This window comes from Nothoprocta perdicaria, unplaced genomic scaffold, assembly GCF_003342845.1.
Source record: "Nothoprocta perdicaria isolate Ctin4 unplaced genomic scaffold, notPer1 scaffold_0, whole genome shotgun sequence".
Taxonomy (NCBI): domain Eukaryota; kingdom Metazoa; phylum Chordata; class Aves; order Tinamiformes; family Tinamidae; genus Nothoprocta; species Nothoprocta perdicaria.
The window spans coordinates 18,755,861-18,777,876 of record NW_020454092.1 but is presented as its reverse complement, the minus strand read 5'-3'; the positions used below and the strand labels follow the sequence as shown (position 1 = coordinate 18,777,876).

Sequence of the window (22,016 nt, the reverse complement as noted above, 5' to 3'; positions counted from 1 at the left end):
CGCGCTCGCCGCCGACCATGCAGAGCTACAAGTACGACAAGGCGATCGCGCCGGAGAGCAAGAATGGGGGCAGCCCGGCGCTCAACAACAACCCGGCCAAGGGCAGCAGCAGGAAAGCGCTGCTCGTCTGCCTCGACTGCCTCTGCCTCGTCATGGGTGAGCGCCGCGGGGCTTGCGCGGGGCTTGCGCGGGGGCTGCGCGCGGCGGCGCCGAAACAAAGCGGCGCGGAGCGGGGCGCGGGGGGCTGCGCCGCAGCGAGGCGAGCGCCACCGGCCCACCGCGCTTTGTGCTTTTATGCCTCTTTTCTTTCTCTTTTCCTTTCTTATTTTTAAAAATTATGATTTTTAATCTTTGTTTTTGAATTTCCGCCCCAAACGGCGGTGCCCGGCGCCGCGCTGCGGAGCGGAAGGGCAGGGCGGAGCGGGGCCCCCCTTTCCCGGCCCGGGTCCCCCCGGGCCGCGCTCCCCCCGGGCCCGGGACCCCCCCGGCTTCGTGGCCATTGCCCGGCGCTCACCTTGGCGAGCGCAGGTCCAGCTCCAGAGGGGGGTAGTGCTCCACCCGCCAGCAAACCCGGAGCACGGCGGGCAACTCGATTTTTAGTTATTATTTCTTTTTTTTTTAAGGGGGGAAGGGGTTGGATATTTGAGAAACCGAGCTCTTGCAACTACTCCTTTTTTTTTTTTTTTTTTTTTTTTTTCCCTTGGCTAAAGTTTTTCCTTCTTTCTTTCGTCTCCCTCCTTGCACCAAGTACAGGCACCTCGCCGCATTAATTTCTTCCTTAAAAAAAGTAAAAAAAAAAGGTCGCTTTGAAGTGTTTTCAGGCATCTTGTAGTCCCAGGCGGATTCCGAAGTTGCCAGCCCGCTTGGCTTTGGGAATTGGTGTGGTATGCAAAGAAACTGTCAACAGGCTGCCTCCAAAAAGCCCTCGCATGCCAAAACATCGACCGTGCCATTATGGATGCAATGGCAAATACTTAATTGACAGATGCAGGCAGGGGAAATCAGCCTGCTTCAACAAAGAGATTAATAACGCGGCAGCACGTGAGTTTAATACTCCAGACACCACGGTCTTTAAAACAATTGTTTCTGCTTAGAGCACATTTTTTAAAGACTGTCAGTTTGATTTCATTTTTATGCAGTTTATTGATCATCTGGTGTATATTACGAGGCACTAATATATTAGGAAGAGAGGCATGGTTTTCTCTTCATAGTCCCACAAGGGTAGGGGCCAGTGCAGAAAGTTCCATCTTCTTGTATCTGGAAAAAATAAAAATACTTGATAGCCAATATATGAAGTTGATATAAGTAGAAACATAACCAGCCTGACTTACCTCTCTTATTTAACCAGAAGGTTACATTCCTAGTGAAATGGCTTCTAGGAGTTAGAACTTTTAAACCTTTATTTACCAAAGTTTTCTTGGCTTTTGGCATTCCTGGCAGGAGTAAGTGCCATTTCAATGGATAAAGTTGTTTTTTTGTTGTTGTTTTTTTTTTCCTCCTCACTAGACTAAGGGTCCTAAATGAAAAAGCAATTAGTGGCCATATGTTATCCTACTTGTGCTAGTTTTTGATAAACAAAAACTTATCAAGCATCACTGGGAGGTATTGTTGGTGSTGAATAATGCAATCGAGCAAATGCCAGGATTGTGGCTTTGTTTCTGGCGATTGCAAGTGGAAATCAGAAAGTAAACAAGAGATGGATGTTGTTTTCTTTTTATATTACGAGGCAAGTTTTAAAGTATGAATGTGAATTAAGCAGCTGAAGGAAAGAGTTTAGATCTGGCAGATGAAGTGAAAAATGAGCTGGTGGAACACAGCAAGGAAGATCCATGTGTTCCGCTGCTCAGGTGTGTTTATGGAAGGTGTCTCCAGGCATATCCAGAGTAGTCAGGTTGAACTCCTTGGTGGGTAACTCTGCATCAGTTGGCATGAAAATGGGCTGACCCATTGATGGATTGGGTCTGCCCTTACYATGCCTTTTGCTGGGGAAGCTTGGCGTTTCCAAGCACTTGATGGTTCTTTTCTTCCTTCCTGAGCTAGCTACAAAACAAAACAAAAAACTTTGGAGGTGAGGGTAGAGAAGAAGGTGCTCCAGCTGAAGTAGGAGAGCGTTGGACAAACACAGGGAGATGAATATTTAGTTGTTCCACAAAAAAATGTGAGTCTTGTGCTGGAATCAAATGTCTGAATTGGATCAAATGGCTCCTTAAGGTGGATGTTCTCAGTAGAGGTCTCCGGTTGGTGCATGTGGGCTTTGCCAACAGCCTTCAGTGCAGCTGAGCTGCGTCATGCGTCTCATGGCCACCCAAACACTCTGGGAGTAGTGGGAGGACAGAAGGCCAACGGGAGGGCAGAAGGCCGCAAGCTCTTCCCATTTGAAGACCACTTTAGGGAAATGCTGGAACCTGTCATGTGACTTGCAGAAGTTTATGCCACGGCACTGACTTCTGCTTTTGGTGGTGCTGCCTTTCATATATCATGTATCAGTTGAGAAAAGAAAAAAGGAAAGAATATGACTGAAATTTCTTTTAGTCATGACACATACCGCCTTCCTGTGAGGCAGTAGGTATCTCTAAAACCTTCTTTGTTTGCATACAAATCCAAGCAAATTACTCAGAAGACAATGACCATTAGCATATAGGAAGATGAGAATAAGTAAAGCGGTGCTGTGAGGAACTTCCTCCTGCTTTAATTTGGAAYGAGTAGTCAGAAGGATCCAGCAGGTCTTTCATCGGGAGGCACAATGCTTACCTGGATAGTAAATGCATGAAGGGAAGATGCGGATCTTTGCTTCTTGGGGATCACAGGGAACCAATTGCTGAACTGTTGGCAGCAACCGAGCCTCTTCCCTTGCCATCAGAGCTTGCAGGCAGCAAAGGTTGGATGAAGACCTGCTGGAAGGATTCCCCTCAATTCTGCTGCTCTGCACATGTCTCTAGTGGGGTCAGGGCATTAAATCTGTCCAAATGCCCAGGCCTTCACGAAGCAGAAGCACCCTTGTATCAGAGTATCTCCAGCGCCCACACTGCCACAGCCCATGTTGATGACACAAGCAGCATGAGTTTGCTCACCGATCATGTGAACTTCCTGCAAATTTTGTGTTCTACTTGTAAAAGAGAAGCAGGATAGAGCAGAGTATGCATCTCAACCGGGTCATCGGAGGGGGAAAAGTAACTTTCTCCATCTGCTTCCTCCCCTTTGGAGGGCTCTGTTTGGAGAACCAGAAGATACTTCCTGAAATTGTTAGGGCTGCCGGCGAGCCGTTCGGCATGTGGCAGTGCGCGCTGCCCCGTGTCCGCCTTGCTATGCGTGGGCAGCGGGCCACCAGCACAGCCAGAAAGCTGATGGAGGAGACCGGTAGGACAGGGAGAAGCTCCCTGGCCACTCACCTCCCCTCCACCTTCATCTCATGGTATCCTGCTGCATGGAAGAGTCGCCTCCACTGATCTTGGGGTGGCCGTGGTGTGAAAGATGGGCTGTGTCCATTAGAGTATAGGGCTAGATTTGCTCCTCAGRGGCCTGCCAAAAGGCTTGGCAGGAGCTCCCTCCTCTAGGAAAACTGCAACCAGCCACCTGTGCGTTGTTGATCGGCACTAAATCAAGYGTTTAGTCTCCAAAAAGAGGAAGGCCCTGTCAGCAGGGCTGATGATAGGGCAGGTTAGGGTCTCCAGTAGCTTTTATTTTTGCAGCTTATGCAGGTATGACCAAGTCCTGGTTGTGCCATAAAGCAGAGGGGTTTCGTATGGCATATCTGGTTTCAGGGCTTGTGGAAATTAGGTTTATGCAGGCATGGGCTGATTGGATGAAAATTGTACTTAATCTGCCTCTAATTTAATTTTCTTCCATCAATCCCATATAATCTGTCTAAATTTTACTGCTTTTAGGAAACTTGGAAGGAATAGATTGATAGTCCTTTTAAGACCTGAATATCTCTTTAGCTGTCTCACACTTTTGGCGTTGCGTCTTCTGTAGTGAGCTTGATGCTAAAATGAACTTGAAAAGTAAATTAAATATTTATGCTAGCAAGACCTTGAAATGTTTATGTAAGCAGGGGATATAATCTTGTAATTTAGGAAAACAATTTAGATTAGTTTAACTTTCCTCTTATGTGTAAAAAGAAATATGTTTGGGCTCCCGCTTTTGAAAGCAGAAAGTTCTTGAGATCTGCGTGAGACCCTGTCACTCTGTCCTGGAGATTACTGGGAGCAGGACTGGGGTTGTCACTTAATTGTAAGGTGTGGGAGGAATTAAAGACCAGGGATGAGGTTAGAGTTATTTGGATGAGCTCAGCAACTTTGCTTTGTTTTGGTTGTTCTTTTTTTTTGTTGTTGTTGTTGTTTTTAAGCCTATCCTGCTGTGTAGGCCTCATCGGACATGTAGGTAGCATCGTTCCTCACACTCCTTGAGAAAGTGTTGACCCAGTTGATTTTTACGTTCGTCAAGAGACAACCATGAACGCTCTAAACCGACCAAATGCCTCAGCGTCGTCTTCTCCTCGTAGGCAGATGCAGGGCTCTTGATGAATTAGTCCGTGCTGGGTGGGTACAGAGGCATCATCACAGCGTGGGTGTTGCTAGATCAGGTTTGGTTGTTCATGTTTGCGTATTGCTTATTTTAATACCTGGAGGATATTTTCCTGTGTGTTGCCTGAGCAGTAGCAGRGTCTGTCACTGGCTTCTTCATGGTGAGTTTGGAAGAGTTTGCAGAGGTGGCGTCCTAGCATCGGGTCACGTGCCTTGGACAGGTCCTCAGCATGCCTTCAGAGCTTTTTCAAGCCTTGAAATGTTTCACATTAAATCAGTAATTGGCATCCAAGTGTGACATCCTTAGYCCGGCCCCTCTCTTGAAGGACAAAAGCGGCTGCAGGTGGCTGACAAAAGCACTTGAGATGGATGTGTTTGATGCTGTTTGCCTATGAAGAAGCAGGGATTGGTGACAGCTATACTTGAGGTGTTACCTGCTGTCAACTGCACATCAAGGAGGTGCTGTGCCTCGGACAGACCCAGGCATGGGAAAATAAAACGGTTGCTTCACTATGGAGCAAGGCAGCGTGAGGATCCAGCTGGAGAAACGCAGCTCCATAGCCAGTTGGGTTTGAATTTGACATACCTGCTGCTGACACAAGGTGTGATCTAGGAGACGACATTTATTATTATTTTTCTTAATCATGCGTGTTTATAGTGAGTGCAGACGTTGGCGTAAACCTCACTCCCAGATCAAACAGATTATTTTTATACCCTCCGAATCTCCATTTAATATGCATGCCTTTCGGAGGCTATTTTGGGCTCGCGTTGTTTGTCTGGATCCAGCCTCATGGTGCGCTTGCCTGCCACAGATCCACCCGGGAATGGTTTGCGTGTTGGGCTTTGGGCACTGCTCAGCATGGGCATCGCCCTTGTCAGCCCGGGCTCCTCTCTGGTGGCTGCATCAGAGCTTCGGGAGGTGTTGACGCATCTCCACCTCATACCGAAACTCTTCGGGCCCTCCCATTTGGTGGGGTTGGCTTATGGTCACTTTGGGGAAAAAAAAAAAAAATAAGGAAGAATGAAAAGGAATTAAAARAAAGGAAAAATAAAGCAAAAATCCAAAAAACAACCCAAACCATGCTCTGCAGCTTTCCCTAGCTGACTGCTCAGGCCTCTACGTTTCATTCCTACAATGCTCCCGCTTCATGGGTTTTAATCCAGAGGGGACCCTTGTGGTCACCCAGGCTGACTTCCCGCGCAACAACGGGCTGCCTGTTGAAGGCAGCAGCCCCCCAGCCCGAGTGTCTTAACGTAAACACGGCCCGGGCTGCGCCGCCGCCGGCTGGGCCGCGCGCTGGGCACGGAGAGCCGGGACCCCCGCCCCGGATGCCGTGTGGCGCAGGATGCTGCACGCTGCTGCGCTACAAGCTGCGCCCTTTTTTTCCCCTTCCTTAGGGGCCATGCAGCTGTGGGTTTTATTTTTCATGTTTTTCTTTTTTTTTTCTCCTTTTTTCTCTCTTTTTTTTTTTTTTTGATAGCTCAGCTTTCGTGTTTCATAAAAACGTGTACAAGGGAGGAGGAAGGTTTCACATTGGGTACAAAGCAGAGCTTGAAAGTGAGACTTGAGTGAGTGAGTAAAACCTCAAAGGAAAAAGAAGTAAGTTAAAATAATCCAACGCTTGCTGTATTAATCACACTGAAGCATCTTGCTTTGTAGCTGCACCCGTGGCTTTGCTATGGTGGCATCGGCTSGATCAGTGGTGGCAGCTCCTGGGTGAGACCAGCACAGGCAGAGGTGTTTGTAGCATCTCCCTTCAACCTTTAATGCCCACTAATATGCAAAGCAGCCTTAGATAGAAAATTTGTTACCAAGGCAATGTGTTGAAGAAGCTTGGAGGTCAGGTTTGGTCTAGAGAGTTGATAGATATCAGAAATTCCTGCAAACTGTCAGTTTGCAATGTCTTTGAGCTCTGTGGAGACAGAAGGTTAGAAATGGTTTTTCCAAAACACAGCATGTAACTGAACTCCAAAGCTCGTGATGCATTTGCTTCTGGAGATGCACATGCTCTTTATCATCATGTGTACTCATAAGTACACGAGCTAGAGGCGTATATGAAGTTGTCTTGCTGGAGCACACGATGCTTTCAATGAAAGCAAAATCCAGTTGTGGCTTTGGTTGGTCTGACCGTGCTGGTACCCTCTGAATCAACAGTGAATGTTCAGAATCTTTCATAATTACTTCCTCATAATATTTGCTTCCTCATAATTTATTTCCTCGTCATTTTTCCTCCTTTGGTCCTGAACACATGGTGGCTAGGTTGACCTTGGTGCCGAGAACCTGGGGAGATGCCTCCAGTGTTTGTAATRAAACACAGCAGCAGGTTCCGCTTGCTGGAGGCTGCATTGGCAGTGCACTAGCTCAGATTAGGCCAAACCAGGTCCCAAGTCCTTGCCCTAAGCATTAGAGTTGCTATGGCATGAAGAAGTCCCTTGTCTCCTTTGGGGAGGTTCTGTTGCTGCACAACCTTGCAGCTAACTCCACTGCTGCTTGCTGTCCTAACTCCACTGAGCTTGGCTTTTAAGGTTAAGCAGAGGCCCGTGTAAGCTCATGCAAACTGAAGGGATTAGCCGCGTGGTTGACTCAGCGCTTGCAGGTGGGAGGCTGCACCTTGGGGACGTTCCTGCTCTGCCGGCTGSTGGAGCTGAGCGCGATGCGGTTACTCCTTCCACGGGGCTGAGCAGCAAAAGTGAAAGTCGCTGGTTAGTGGTTTTGGGCAGACATCCCTCCCGAAACAGCCGACGGTGCCTGCGAGAGTTGCCTTCTCCCGGCGCTGTCATGGTTGTAGGCAGCGAGGAGGAAGTGACAAATTGCATGGTGCTCCTTGTAATTAGCTCTCAAATGGTTTTCCTGTAAATGAGTGAGGACGGCAGTCATTTTTGAAGCTTTTATAGCGTGCCCTTGGGTCTGATCATACATGTGTTGGAGGGCAGGCACCACAAGCGGATATTAATTCCATTGCCATTAACTCACCACGTGCTCGTTGCAAGCTGAAGACATCCTCGCATGCCTTTGGATGTGTTTGTCCAACCACTTAATTTGAAAGCAAATGTGACAAACGGGTTTTGTGCTGCTTGTCTCCTCGGCGCGCGGGAGGTTATTTACGACCTCCGTCCTGGCCTGGTTGGATGTGCTCTCCTCCARACTCCCTCAGGAGGCTCCGTTCGCGCTGCGGAGAAGGAGCAGCGCGCCGGGCTCCGGGTTCTTTCCCAGCGGGATTGGCGGAGCYGCCTTGGCCGCCGTCTTTGTGCGAGGGCAGCGGTCATGGCAACGGGCCCCGCACCCCGAGCATTTCTGAGCCGCAGGGTTTGAAGGATTCCCGGGCGTTTTTGTAAAGAAAATGCCTCAGCCTGGGCCTTCCACTTGAAGTGACAGCTTCATAAGGGAGGGTGGGAACTATCTCACGGTGGCAAGGGCTGGGGAGCCTGGTTTGAGGTCTCTTTAGTGAGCGTTGGCTGCGTTTGTTCTCTGAACACTCTTGAAGCGATTTGGGATGGATAGTTAGGCAGTGGCAGGCAGTGCATCTCCTCTGAAGTCAGGAGTTTGGACATCAGTTTGGCCTATCTGCTTACCTGATCAGCTCTTTGACCACCTATTAGGTGGGCCTTGCGCTTTGGGAGTTGTTTCTCCCTCTGATGACTTATTTGTGGTCTACCAAAGAACCTAAACGCTGGAAGAAAGGGGAGTCCTTTGTGGAGATTGGAGCCCCTTGATGCTGCCGAGACACACGTGTTGAGAGGAGATTTCTGCCTCTGGGAATTTCTAATCAAACAGGACGGGGGAACCAGAGCGTGAAGGGAGACCCAGCTCCTGAGCGGAGTGTCGGGGCTCAGGCCAGCGCTCCTGCCACCAGGGATAYGTGCAAGGTGACGGGGGTAGTTGCAGAGGTGCCTCAGACCCTAATAATGTCAGGGAGGCTGGAAATGTTGCCTCTGCAGAGGCCACTGGCCCAAACACCCTTCTCCAGGTGCATCTTGCCCACATGTCCCTAGGACATGCATGCACCTGTCCCGCACACCAGCACCTCCACTAGCTCTTCCCGTAACAGCTCAGCGGCTGAAATGGCCTTATTTACACGGTTCCTTGTTTGCCAGAGAAGGGAAGTGGCCTTGGGTTACCCGGTGCATCTGGAACTGGGGCATCTGTTGCAGTAATAAAAGCGCTGATTGATATACACAAAAAATTWTTTTTTTTTTCTGGTTAAGGAGGCGTTGGGAAAGGTGTGCTGAACATCTGCTAGGCAGTTGTACACGATGCAAGTGGCTAATTCGCAGAAGAAGGGCTGGGACAGCATTTCAGCCTCYTTGTAATTGCTACGCTCAGGAAAGTTTCCTTCTGCTGCCCGACCGCAAGAGGCTAGGCCTGCAGCAAGACCTTTTTATTTTTTTTCCCTCTTACCAAAGTTTACCACTTTGGTGATTTTATCTCATGAAATATTTCCATCTTTCTTTTTTGGTTTGTTTTTCTCTTTGTTTTCCCCTCTCATCTGACGCGGATATTTCTTAGATGAGCCTTCCCACTTTCTTGAGCTGCCGGGTAGCTTTGAGGGGCGCCTGCCTGCAGAGCGGTTCAAAACCAAGGTAACAGCAACGTTTGGAGCAAAGGGGATGAAAAGTGGGGTAGGTTCAGCGGATTTCTTTGTCATTGCGGGAGCCCTATTCAGTGCGGGGCTGAATAGGGGGTGATTAGCATGTGGAAGCATTTCTAAAGCGCTTGTCTGGGAGGGTTTTTTGTTTTGCCTTGTTTTTTTTTTTTTAAACCCAAAGGAGAAGTTTTGTGGCGGGTGTTTTTTGGCAGGAGCTGGCGTGCACCCCTGTGAAATGAAAACCCGCGGAAAAGTGTTTTAGGGAAGGCCTGTTTGGATGAACCCGCCGCGGAGCAGCTTCGCGGCACCCGGGAAGCTGCGGACGGCTCTTGGCGGGCGGCATTTGGGGACCTCGGCTCCCACTTGCAGATCTCCGTGTGGCCTGGAGAGCACTGGATTGTCCCCCCTGCCCCCTCATGCCCCTGCCGAAGTGCTCGGCAGCATCTCTCATCTCTGTAGCATCCTGCTGCCCTTGCAGAAAGGGGCTCACTTTCCCCTGCCTGCAGGCTGCATGTGCCAGGAATCAGGCTTGTCCTCCCCATCCGTTAACCCCACTCTTGTATTTCTCTTGGAAACAAAGGGGAGCATTTTGTTGTTGKTGTTGTTTTTCTTTTTAAAATAAKTATTTTCCCTTTAGATTTTAATATATGTGTTGTAAGGGCTTCCAGGGGTGCCACYGCRCTCTTGAGATGCAGCAGGGAGGAGGTGCTACCACCATCCTGACCAACTCCTAGCTGCTGGTTTTTTTCTTTTTATTTTTTTTCCCCCTTTTATTTTTTTTATAGGCTCCAGATGGTTTTAATAGAGCAAAGCTGAACTTCTTATGACCCTTCCCTACAGACACTGTTTGTTGTTGTGTAATTGCGGCCAGGACAAAACCATGTCCCAAAACCTGTGAGTGAGAGCAAGACGGTTTTGGTACCGTCCACCATCCTCGCTGGGCAGCCCCCCCTGCCAACCCATCCTGCTCCCCCTTTTTCTGGCATTCCCCTAAATTATCCAGAGGAGGCTCARTGGCATGAAAGACTTGAGGCTTTTAACCAGTGCCGGTTAAACGGATTAGTGAGAGTACAAATTGGAGAAAACCAAACCATCCAGAAGTAAAGCATGGGGAGGCAATAAAACATTGGGTTGTGTTTTTCTGTCTGGTTTATTAAAAATTCTCATGATAAGTGAGCAAGTGTTCATGCCTGGGCAAGACCTGTGTCCTGTCCCATGCATTGAAAGGTTTATTAGGAGGAAATCAGGCTACAGGTGGTGGTTGCACCAGTAACGTGCTGATAGCAGCAGTGACTCCTCTGCCAGCAGCTATTCCGGCCGGGACAGAGGCATTTCTGAAAATTCGGTTTCATTTCTGCCCAGGAACATCAGGCTTAGAGTAAATTTAAAATGCAGATTCCTGGAATTCCCAGCTAGCCAGGCAGAGACGAGCCCTTACTCCTGTTGCCTTTCATTTCTCCTCCAAGAAGGTTTGCTTCTTTAGCAGCTCATAGAAAATACTGACTTCGTGCATATGCTGACAAATTCTGTGCGTGGCAAACCMGTCTCTTGAGTTGAAAGCAAATATCTAAGAGGTCCAGAATTACTCAATGTGGGTTTAGCMTAGCACCCAGTGACACCAATGGCAACCTGTCATTGACCTTGCTCATCTTTGGAAGGTGCAGTAGAGCAGGATTGGCTCTTTTGAGGGTTTGAAAACAGAAGGAGATGTTCCTGCAGGCTCAGGAGAGCCAGGGCTCTTATCATTCAGACTCAGATCAGCAATGGGGCCGATGTGTGTGACTTGGGATTGCTGTCAATCACTTCTCCTTGCACCTTGGTGGTGTCCTCATGGTTGCCTTCACCCTGGGCAGTCCTGGAAGAGTGGAGTGGTGAGACGTGTAGCTTTGATGAGTTGTGTTTAGGATGGTGGGACATGTGCTGTGCTGGGTTGTGTTTAGGATGGTGGGACATGCTGAGGTGGGCTACGTTTGGGGTGGTGGTACGTGAAGCCTTGGTGGGTTATTTTTGGGGTGGTGGGACATGTGGAGGGGTTGTGCTGGAGGCACAATTGATCCCACCTAAAAGCAGCCTGTTTGCAGGAAACCTGTGTCCGGATAGGCACAATTTCCTTGCCAGAAACTTACTTGTACACCAACCAGAGAAGGAAAAATGGGGGGGAAAAGGGAAAAAAAGACCCTCTAAAATATGCATAATGTGTGGCATGTCGGTTGTATTAAATCTTGACCAYGTGGCCACCCGTTAATTGGTGTCCCGGACGGAGCAGGCCCTGGCCCAGGGGGATGCGCAGGAGGTGGCTCCGCAGCTCCTGCCAAAATCCCGCTGCCCTCCCKGGCTTTTGAAGTCGGGCTGCTCTTGGAGCGCTTTGTATAGGCAGCCCTGAAAGGCCTCGAGTCGCTCCTTTGACAGGGCTCTAAAAAGGGGCTCGTTTGTGTAATAATCACGTCTCTGCAAAACTCCCATGCCTGGGAACTGGAGCAGCCGGAGGCAGCTTTCCCAGCGGAGCRGGCAAGGGGCTGGGAGCAGAGGACACCCCCTTGGAGCTCCTRCCTCCGTGCCATGCGGGCTTCGAGCAGAGTGGCTCTTTTTCCTTTGCAAAACCTGAAAAGCAAAGGCATCACTAGGACTGGGGGGAAAAAAGGAAAAATAGCCAAAAAAAGCCAAAAAAAAWTWAAAAAAACAGAAAGCTTCTAAAATAGATTCAGTAGCAAAGTGGCCCGTGGGTCTGGGGTGGCAAGGGAACGGGGCTCACTCTGGTCACTCAGGATGGGGCTTTCCTGGCAGCGTGGGGCTTCTGTGGTTGGGTTTCGGCCGGAGCGTTTCTCACATCGCATCCCCTTTCACAAAGGGGAGTTGTTGTGCAGGGGAGGAAAACCAGTTTCCATGAAAACCTGTGATTTTTCTCTTTTTCTCCTTTTTTTTTTTTYCCCCCAAGCAAGCATACCGGGTGGATTTCATGGCAATACCATGGTGAGGAGGAATAATGCGACTTGGCATGAAGCCCTGCAAAAAAAAAAAAAAGGAAAAAAAAAAGTGGGGAGAACAGTGGAGCCTTTGTCAAAATTTCCCGCAATAAAGCAAAAAGAGCCTGCTATTCCCTTGGGCTCCCTTAACCTTTTTTCCCCAATTTATTCACACATTGYGTGACAGCGGGGCATGGCGTGGTTGAGCCGGGCTTAAAAGGGAAGTTGGGAGTTATCCCGTTTTATTTTTAAGAGAAAACTCTCCGCATTGCATCCCGTAAGTCTGAGYGAGCCATGGATCCTGTTGCCTTTTCCGTGCGTTTATAAAGAGTCTTTGGGTGTCTCATGGGCCTTGACTCAAGAAAGCTCCCGCTAAGGACTATTTTGAGCACTTGCTTTGTCATTGCATTTCCTTGAGTGCAATTTGCCCGTAATATGAAGCTATTTCAGTGAAAAGTGAGTTTTTTCCCTCTTTCCCTAAAGAGCGCCAGTGCAATCTCAGTTATATCATGCATTCCCATCCCTTGACTTGCTTCCAGCACTGAGTTATACTCGCATAATATATGTATATTATATATTATATATATATATATATATATTATATATTACTTGTTGTGTTGTAGCTTGGAAACAATCCCCAGTGTTGACTACCAAGAGGGGAAAGTTTCATTTCCAGTTAATCAAGGGAACTGTGTAATACTGGTTTCTCCTGGGGGACTTCCAGAAAAAGAAAGAAGAGGGAGAGAAAGGTATTAGATAGGGTAAGCATATTAAGAGGAAATAAATTATGAATTAAGTGATTAGTGAACTTTTAAGGAGGAGATCAAAAGCGCGTTTTGGGCTACAAACTTTTTACGCTTTCAGTGCTTGTATTTGGTTCCCGAGTCAAAACCCTGTGTTATTTGTGCAGGTGGTGGCCGCTCCGCATGCGAGGCGGTGGCGTGTCCCTACAATAGTGRCAGTGACAGAAGTGGGTCACCCAGCACTGCGGGACTCCAGCTCTGCCTTCTCCTGCCAACRGGCACTTGCTCCGAAAAAACGGGCTCTCTTTTCCCGTTTTTAATCTCTTTTGTGGTCGCCCTCTCCCACTTCTGCTGGTGGGCCAGCTTGGCTTAAATTGGTTCTACCCCACGAATGCGGATTTTCACATGTGTCTAGATATTGTGGCTTGGATAAGACCTCTTCTTCTTGTTAATGCATTTTTTGGGGGTATTAAAAATAATATAAGGCTCCCTTAACACATTGATTCCTGCCAAACTCCCGGGAGGAAGAACTTAACCGTGCTTCTTAGTATTCCTTTCTCATCTTTCTTCTTTTGTGTGTGTTGTTTACTTCTGGAAGTAGGTAACAGGTTCTTTCTAAAGGAGTGGTATTTCTCCCAGCAAAACCGGTGGCAGCCCTCCCATTAATCTGGAACATGTGGAAAAGGGGAAGAAAGGGTCTGGCACGTTACGGCTCCAGATGCATAAAGGAGCATTTCCTGCCCAAGTTTTGAATCCAAGAGAAATGTGCAGTTCATGAGAATAAGTTGACATTTGGTTTAAAGTATCTGCGATCAAGATCTTGTCTATAATATTCTCCCAGAACGGCTTGTGCAATCATCCTAGTCCAGATCACTGTCTTGGATTTACCGCAGAAGGTTGATGTGTCCTTGCCACCTTCCTGGATGGTGCCAGCTGTGACCAGCTGGTGAAGGTGGCCATCGGTCACCCCATGGTGGTCCCTCTGCTGCTTCAGGTCTCTTCCAGATGCTCTTCTCAAATGCATGACCATATTGGGCCTATACCTACACCTATAAATAGTATAGGATTGTCCATATAGAGAATGAGTGTTCATTGCTTTCTTCAGGAATGCCATGGCACTGGTAGGACCTTGTGAGAAGGCARGCAGGGCATCTTGCTTGGTATTTTGGTAAAACCCACATTTTCTTTAGCTTCATTTTTTTTTTTTTAATAAGAACTCAGAAAATTTGATTATCTGCCTCAAAATACWTCTTTTTCATCCCATCAGGAAGCCAACTGGACTTTCTAGTAGCAGGTGAACCTGAAAATTGAGATTTAAGTTGAAGGCCCTACAAACTGACTGTAATGTCGATAATAATAAGAGTGAAGTGTCACCCTCTTGATAGAGAGGAAGGACACCAGACAGATTGACATAGGCTGGAGTAAAGGTCAGTGTGAGTTACGTGGGAAGACCTGCAGTGAGTCAGAAATGGGCTAGCACTCTTTTGTTTTGGTGGAAATCAACCCATCGTGTCCTAGGACTTTTCCAAATGAGTCAAATCAGGGAAATGCAAAACATGTTGAACTTTCTGGTAGGTTCCTTGGTGGTCTAAGACAGGTACATGGTCTCCAGTAAAGTCTAGAGTTTGTTTGTGTGTTTAGGTAATTTTCCATCTTTGTGCATTTCTGGGTAGTTGAGAGTAGTAGAGTTGAATGGGAATCTATTTTGAAAACAGAGACATTAGATGTGTTTCCAAAATAGAGGCAGACGCGAAGAGAGGTCTTCTGGCCTCCTGGAACCAAGATGAAGAACAATTAAGACAGCAGCTAGCAAAATCTGGAGCTGAAGATGTTCTGAGTCTCTGATACTTGCCTTGGGGTCTCTTGTTACAGGAGGGGCATCAGGTGCTGCTGGAAAACACTGGGAAAGAGGCACATCACTGAGGCTCTCACAGCTGTAGAAAATCCCAGCATAATAGTCTATTCCAGTGAGAAACATGGGAAGGTTTTTCTTCTCTGTGTCATTTTAAAATGCATACATACATGTTGTTGTGTAGCAACCAGCATAGGCTTGGCCGTTCACTCCTGAAGCAGCTGTTGATGATATTTTATATATATATATATATATATATATATATTTTTTTTTTTGGTCTGCAATGGTGCAGTTATTCTCTTAAAAGTCGAGGAAGCTCCAGTTCCTCACCTTAGCCTAACCTAATTTCTATGCATTTTAAAATATATACCAAAGCTGTATACCAAATAAGTTTTTATGTTCTGAAGATTAGTCACTGATTCCTTCAAATGGAAAGCCCTTGCTGGAACCCAAATATTTACACGGTGCACCTTGAATGAGGAACAAGATGCCCCACTCCACCCCGCCAAATTACTTAATGATCTTTTTCACTTATTAAGATAGACCTCTAAGCTACCGAAACCTTCAGAAGACGCCCAGGGCCTGGACACTGGAAGCCAAACACATCACGACGTGCTTGCTTGCAAGTGCCATCGCTTTGGTGAGAAAGCCAAGCAGCAGCCCACTGACCCGCAATGTTGAAAGGCGAGAGAGTCTCAGGAAGATTTACTTAAAACAAAACCCTCCATTAAATCCCTAACACAAAAATAAAGAATAAAAAAAGCATAAAGGGCAGTGGTTAATTGAGTGCGAAGGTGAAGCTTGGGCTGGAAGATGAGAGCTGCGCGGGTGGCTCATGGCAGGAGCAGTTCTTCCCTCCTGCTCCTTCCATGACTTTGCCAAGGGGTGGCCAGTCAAAGGTTATCCTTATTTTTTTTTCTCTTYTTTTTTTCCCTTTCCCTCCCAAATTTGCCCAAGTGTTAACTTCTCAGGGACACTTGGATTCAAAATGCTCTATCCAACACAGAGCCCTTTTTTTCTGCCTTTTGGAGTTTTATGCACRTTTTGAGCTGGTTGCAGAGTATGTTGGGGTTCTTCACTTTTGGGGGGTTGGTTTTGCTTGGTGAGGGGTGTGCTTGGCATTTCCCTGGATGCTGCCAGCTTTCCCAGGCACCAGTACCTGATAATCACTTGTTAATAAAGGCATAAAATAAGGAAAGGAGCCTTTCCATTTTATTTATTTATTTTTTGTCCGGTGCTTAGCTTCCCAATTTTGATTGCCTTTATTAAATGGAAAGACAAATAAATTGAAAGCCCTCGTTGCAATGCCTTAGCGTAGAGCCCCAGCAGCTGCAGGTCAGCGAGTCACTTTGGCTTCCTCCCAGCAAGAGCAGCATCGTTTTCACTGCACACACAAGGTGCAGAGCCTGTTGTGCTTGCAGTGGGCTCATGTATTGGGTAGGTGTGTTGGATATGGCCCGTGGGCTGCAGCAGAGCATCTCGGCATGGAAGGAGTGCTGTTAAGGAGGATCCAAACCCTGCAGCCAGGGATATCTGATGTGAGGTGCCCATTGAAGGACCATGTTGGTGGGTTGGACTGTGGCACGAAGAAGTGTGTAGGCTGTAGCCCCACTTTGGGATACTTTGCCACTGGCAAATATCCTGGTATAAATAACATTTCCGTGGTGTTTTGCTAAGGGATCCCAAAGGCATCGCTCCCGACAGTTAATTTTCAGCCGTCCCTCTGGAGCATCTTTGGCAAAACCCATTCTCCGCATGCCTTCTGGCACGAGCACAGCCTTTGGCACAGCTTGTGCCAAGAGAAATGTGGGTGGCCATCTAGGCACTTAGACAACCTGTGCTCCAAGAAGTCATCCTGTGGAAGAAAGGGCATCTTGAGCTCAGTCTACAGTTTGGGCTGGACTCAGGCCTTCCGTCGTGTGGGTAATTGCAGCTGGAAGAGGAGCCTCTCGCTCAGGCCCCAGAACTGGGAGCATGTTATGTCTCCTAAGTAATATCCGCTCARCTATGGAGAGTATGTTTATGTTTCTCATGTTTAAAAAAGGGAGAGGGAAGAAGAAGAAGGGGGGAAAAAAAAGGGAATCTGAGGTTACTGTTTTGCTGGAAAGATGTCAAGACTCGATTGGCAATATCCCACTAAACCACAAGTTTGTAGGAGAAAAAACAAAACCATTGGATTTTCTAAGCACTGCCTATGTGCACTTTAAGGAAAAAAAACACCATCTAGGTCAGTTGCACTCTTATTATAGCTGTGGCAATCGTACATATAATTGAAACGCGGAAATACTACCCCATGCTGCTCAATGAGTGAAGGGAAAACACATCCTTATTACTCCTGCGTTCGCATAATATATAGGAACGCTATTGTCTTATTTATTTATTTATTTATTTWTTTTCTCTCAAGCCCGTTTTAGCTTTCAGATGTGTTTTATTGTCTGTGGGAACATGTGTTTTACAGACCTGTCATGTGAAAGCTATTAACAAGAGGAACTGGAGAAATAACAATAAGCCACGTAACCGTGGCGTGTCTGCTCCCCAAGTTCAACCCTTATGCTGCCGCCTCAAGTGGATGTGAAATCGGATCGCGCCGAGCAGCCCTAGCTTTTCTGCCGCAATTTTTCACTGGAAAGCTAAGGATTTTTTAAGTGGCCTATTAATATCATATTGCTGGCATGAGAGGCGCTTTTGAGGGCCAAACTGGCTTCGTATCAAAACGGTTAAATAGTGGAATGAAGATCGACTGGATTCACATGAGATGTCTTATTTTATTTGCAAAAATCTGAGCAGGGCAGGTTGCTCCGAAACCTCTGTTTGGTGTGTTGGGAACCGAGCTGCCCCTCTGAGCGCAGTGGGCTGCAATGCTCAATATTAGCCCTTGCCAGAGTCCTTACAGAGAGATCACCAGTGGATCAGGTACCAGTCGAGGGGAGAGTTCAACCCTACATAGGTTKTATCTGCTCCTGTCGAGGGGAGATGGACAACAGGACCTGTCCTTGTAGAGATTAACAGCTCTATCAATCCGGGATGAGAAAATCCTATTAAAAGTGCATCGAAAGCAGACCAAATGGCTTGCATGAAGTGAAATTCAAAATTTTGCGTGCCGAGGGGGCAACGCCGAGTTTTGATGACACTCAGTGTTGTAACTCTCTGGAGGATGTTGCCTTTGCTAATTGCCTGTAGCTAATCCTCATCCCTGCAAACTGCTGCAGCGAGTTTGCGGAGCTCAACAGTGCTGCCCGTGTGATTTTAAAGGAGAAAAGCTCTGATATCCCGGCACTCTGGATGTGTAAACAAAAACACCGATGCTTAAACCAGTCCGTGGTCTACAAATACTCCCTAGCACTTTGGGTAAGATCTGGGTGTGAAATCTGTTGTTTTAGCCAGATGACAGTGTGAGCCACTCTGTTTTGCTCACCTCAATGAGGTTCCTGGTATCTTCCAGCCAACGCAGTTTATGGTTTTTTTGTGTTTTGTTTGGTGCGCTCGTTTGTCCTTTCCTTGCGTGAGTGGGAGGAGAGTTTCCTCTTCGCCGTGGCTTGGGTTGAGTTTCAGAGAGTTTGGGGGCGTTGCTTTGGAGGAATGTGCTGCTCCTCTTGGCCGTGAGCCTGGTGGCAAAGACGGATGGGGAAACTGAGGCACATGCATGTGCCCAGCCCAAGGGAACATCATGCAGGAGAATAGCTCTGTGCTGCGCCTCTAAGTTGGAGGCGATACTGTATTTCTGCATTCAAAAAATAATACGGAGCACCCCTTGGACAGTGGATCCCAACCAGTGGCTCCTTGTTTTTGAGCATCTCTGCCCTGTGCCTGGTGCAAAGCTCCCCCTTCCCCTTCATTTCCCACCTGGAAATGAAGATTGCTGGTGCACAGGGTTTGCACACAGCATGCCTAGCTCGTGATCAAGAAGGGCTGTATTCGTTTTCGTGGCTTTTTGCAGAGGGGCTGCTTCTGGTGCCTGGTCCTGTAAGTCAATATTTGCAGTGCATGAGGCTTAACTCAAAGCAGGCAGCACAGACATGTGATAACCATAACAGAGGAGATCCTTTTTTCCCCTACAAGAGAGACTTGGAAAAACAAAACCCAAAACTATTCCCTTTGGAAAAATATCAATATGAAAAGAAAAGCATGAAGAATAGTGTGGCCTTGTTTGTGAAGGTCTTTCTAGTTTTATTTTTCCTTTTTTTCTGCTGGAGAATGTTTGTRTTTACCCATGTCTGACGAGTTTTGTTCTTATCTGCTCTTCTTTGTAGCTGGGCTGCCCTTCCTGATCATCGAAACAAGCACAATCCAACCCTATCAGCGGGGCTTCTACTGCGACGATGACAGTATCAAATACCCTCAGAAAAAGATCGAGACGATCAACGATGCGGTGCTGTGTGCTGCGGGCATCCTCATCACCATCCTCGCCGTAAGTACTGCCTTTGAGTGCGGCTCTCATGGCCATCCCCAGCGTCTTCTTGTCAGCTTCCTAAGCTGCTAGGACCAACGTGGGCTTTCTGCCCAACAGGGACACCTTGGTGACCTCAACCAAAGCTCTGCATTTGAAATGTTCACCTCCAAAGGATCTRTTCTCTGCTTTGAACAACAAAAATTGCTTGTATCAACCCCAGGGGAGGATGAAGGGTCTGTGTGGGTCCATCCTAAGACGTAGAGCTTTTCACCTTTAACTTGAGGTCAGCAGCCAGAGGTGGTTCCAGAGCTCTTTTATGTCTGGGAGATGAGCAGATGATGAGGAGCTCATTGCAGTGCTGGGTGGCTGATGATCCCAATCACTGTAGGAGACTTTCCTAGCGTGGAGGACACAGCAGAGCTAGGTACAGTCCAATGCCTGGCTAGTCAAAGGAGAGATGCCAGAAGGCCTGTATGGCATTTAGGTCCTCTTGAAGTCAAGGCTTTCACTGACTGTAATGCAAAATAAGTGTGACGGTGGAGTGGTCTGTTTTCTATCAGACTCTTGGCATGGGAAGTTGACATCTTGCTCATGTGTCCATCTTTGGAGGTGTACATCTGCTGAGCTTTTATCTGACTTCTGCCTGGGCACAAGCTGTAAACATCCGCTAATGAAAGCTTGCAGTGGAAGGAATGAAGCTACACACAGACCCAAAACTGTTGGGGCAAGTCCAGGAACTCCATGATGCAGGGACCTTTTCACCCTCCGGTAGTCATTCAGCATAGAAGCAGAAGGGCTTGAGCATTAGTAAGGACTTGGCATGGTTTGGCCCTGTTCAAATAACTGCTGGTATCTGTCTAAGCTTAAAAAACTCAAACTCAACTGCAAAGCTTAAAAAAGTCAACCAATGGGCGCTCTGATCTGTGGTGGGTGGAAGATCTGCAGCCTCAAGTTGGCTTTTCAAGAGGTGGCTTTGCACTAACATACATCCTGTACTCAGGCAGAGTAGAAGACCTGTCTTCTGGACATTGTTTAGATACTTCCATCAAAAGCAGAAATTCCCCAGGTCGCTTTGTGAAAAGTACCTACATTCCCCTTCCCTCGTGCTGCCCGCGCAGCCCAGGTGTTTCCCGAAAGACGCTGTCAAGACTGCCTTCCCCGTGCTCCTCCTAGACACGTAGTGGTCTGGTGCACTTCTTCTGCCCCTCTGTGCTCTCATCCTTTCTTGCAGAAGCAATGCCATGCCCAGAACCATAGGGTCCTGGGTGGCTCTGCTCGTGAGGAGCTCCGGTGCAAAAGCCATCCCCACCACCGCCTTGTTCCTATTCCCCTYCATCCTCCAAACAATTCCCAGCAAGCAACAACCCTCCCCAAATCTATAAACCGAAGAATTTTTGCCCTGCAGGTGAATTACCCCTGAGTGTGGAAAAGCCATAAAAGCAAAATGAAAAAGCCGCTCATTTTCGCATTACTGCCTGACCTGTCGGCATTGTGGCTCCATGCAGAGGGGCCTTCTGATCAGTAATGAGGCAGTGGCAAATTCAGGAGTTGGAACCGAAGCTGGAAACATAATCAACTGCCTCTTGGATCCATCAGCTCTCTRCCATGAAATAGCAGGTCAATTAGGAAGGAAAAGAAAATCCCCCAAAGAATTAGATGTTGCTGCACTGGTTTTACTGTGCCCACAACAAATGTAACTTAATAAGGTAAATTCACAAGCTCAGTTATTTGCTGTTGAGTGATGCAAATAGCTAACGAGGCACTGAAGGAGCAGATTTCTTTGCTATGGCAGGCTATGTGGAAAATTCAAGTCAGTCTGACCTCTTTTTCAAGATGTAACCCAGATACCAGAATTATTGTAGCATGAGAGGAATTCCTTCCAAATCCACAAAGCTCCGATTCTTCTCTTTTCCCTCAAAGCATTCGCCTTCCAAAGGCAAGGCAGCAGGACGAGGACTTCCAAGGAGACAGGATTTTGGTCCAAARTTTCACACCTGTGCTTTGAATGGCATCACTGGCAGTCCAGGCTGGAGCCAGATTTTAAGGTCATGTTTTAAATGGCTCGTGAACACCCAGAATTCTGATAAATAAACATCAGAGGCTAAGACTTTTTCTTCTGCTAGGGCATAAGATGATACACCTTTAAAACTTACATATTTACTGACTTAGGACAAGTTTCCCTCTTTGCCATCGTGCACGCAGATGACCCTTGAGAAGCTCTTTCTTACACCTGGGCTTGGTGCTCTCAGATCTCTCCTTGATGCTTTTGCACTGGGAGGTGGGTGCTGTGGCCATGTGGGGCATGGAGGATTGCTGATGGTGCCCAGCATGGCCATGCCATGGCAAAATACCCAAGCAAATTAATTTCCTAGATGATTGAAGTTGCATAAGTGGATTRATGCTGTACAGTTGAAGGTGATATGCTTCAATGTGATGAGGCACCCCGAACAGTACACCAGAGACCTAACTGATTAGAAAGATTCAAAAAATAATTGCAGGCTAATTGCAGGGTACTTGCATCACTGATGATGACTGAGGAGAATGAAGGAACAGGCATGAGGAGCACAAATCTGCAACAGGCAGGCATCAGCGGGGAGAAGCTCGGGGTTGGCTTCTCACTAATGACCATCTCTAAGTGTTTTTGACCGTTCCCTCTGGGAGTGACACACTCCATACAGTCGCTGTATACATCCCCAGCAAAGGACTCGCCAGAGACACAAGACAGAAGAAGAGCTAAATATCTCTGCGCCTTGTTTTTCCAGGATGCATTTTCAGCTTGTGCCCATCTGTGCTGGATTAGTTTTTCCCTGCCATGTTTTATCAGGGATAGWATTGCCAGACCCAAATTTACCCTATTTTAGCTTCTCGTTAAGGCCGAGCCATGGTTATAGCTGAGCAGGGAGGGCTCCTGGCTGCCCAGCATCGTGGGAGCGAGGGGATGGAGTCTCCAATTTACAAT

General features: G+C 47.5%; 1 protein-coding gene across 1 annotated transcript in view; it reads left to right on the top strand.

The window, feature by feature from the left end:
• Window positions 1-16: 16 nt before the first annotated feature.
• PLPP3 (phospholipid phosphatase 3) overlaps window positions 17-22,016 on the top strand; it is a 32,241-nt gene continuing 10,241 nt past the window's right edge. Inside the window, exons 1-2 of the mRNA XM_026034636.1 lie at window positions 17-156; window positions 18,918-19,075. Of these exons, the coding sequence (XP_025890421.1) occupies window positions 18-156; window positions 18,918-19,075 (297 nt within the window). The 5' untranslated portion in view covers window position 17. The remainder of the gene's footprint in view (window positions 157-18,917; window positions 19,076-22,016) is intronic.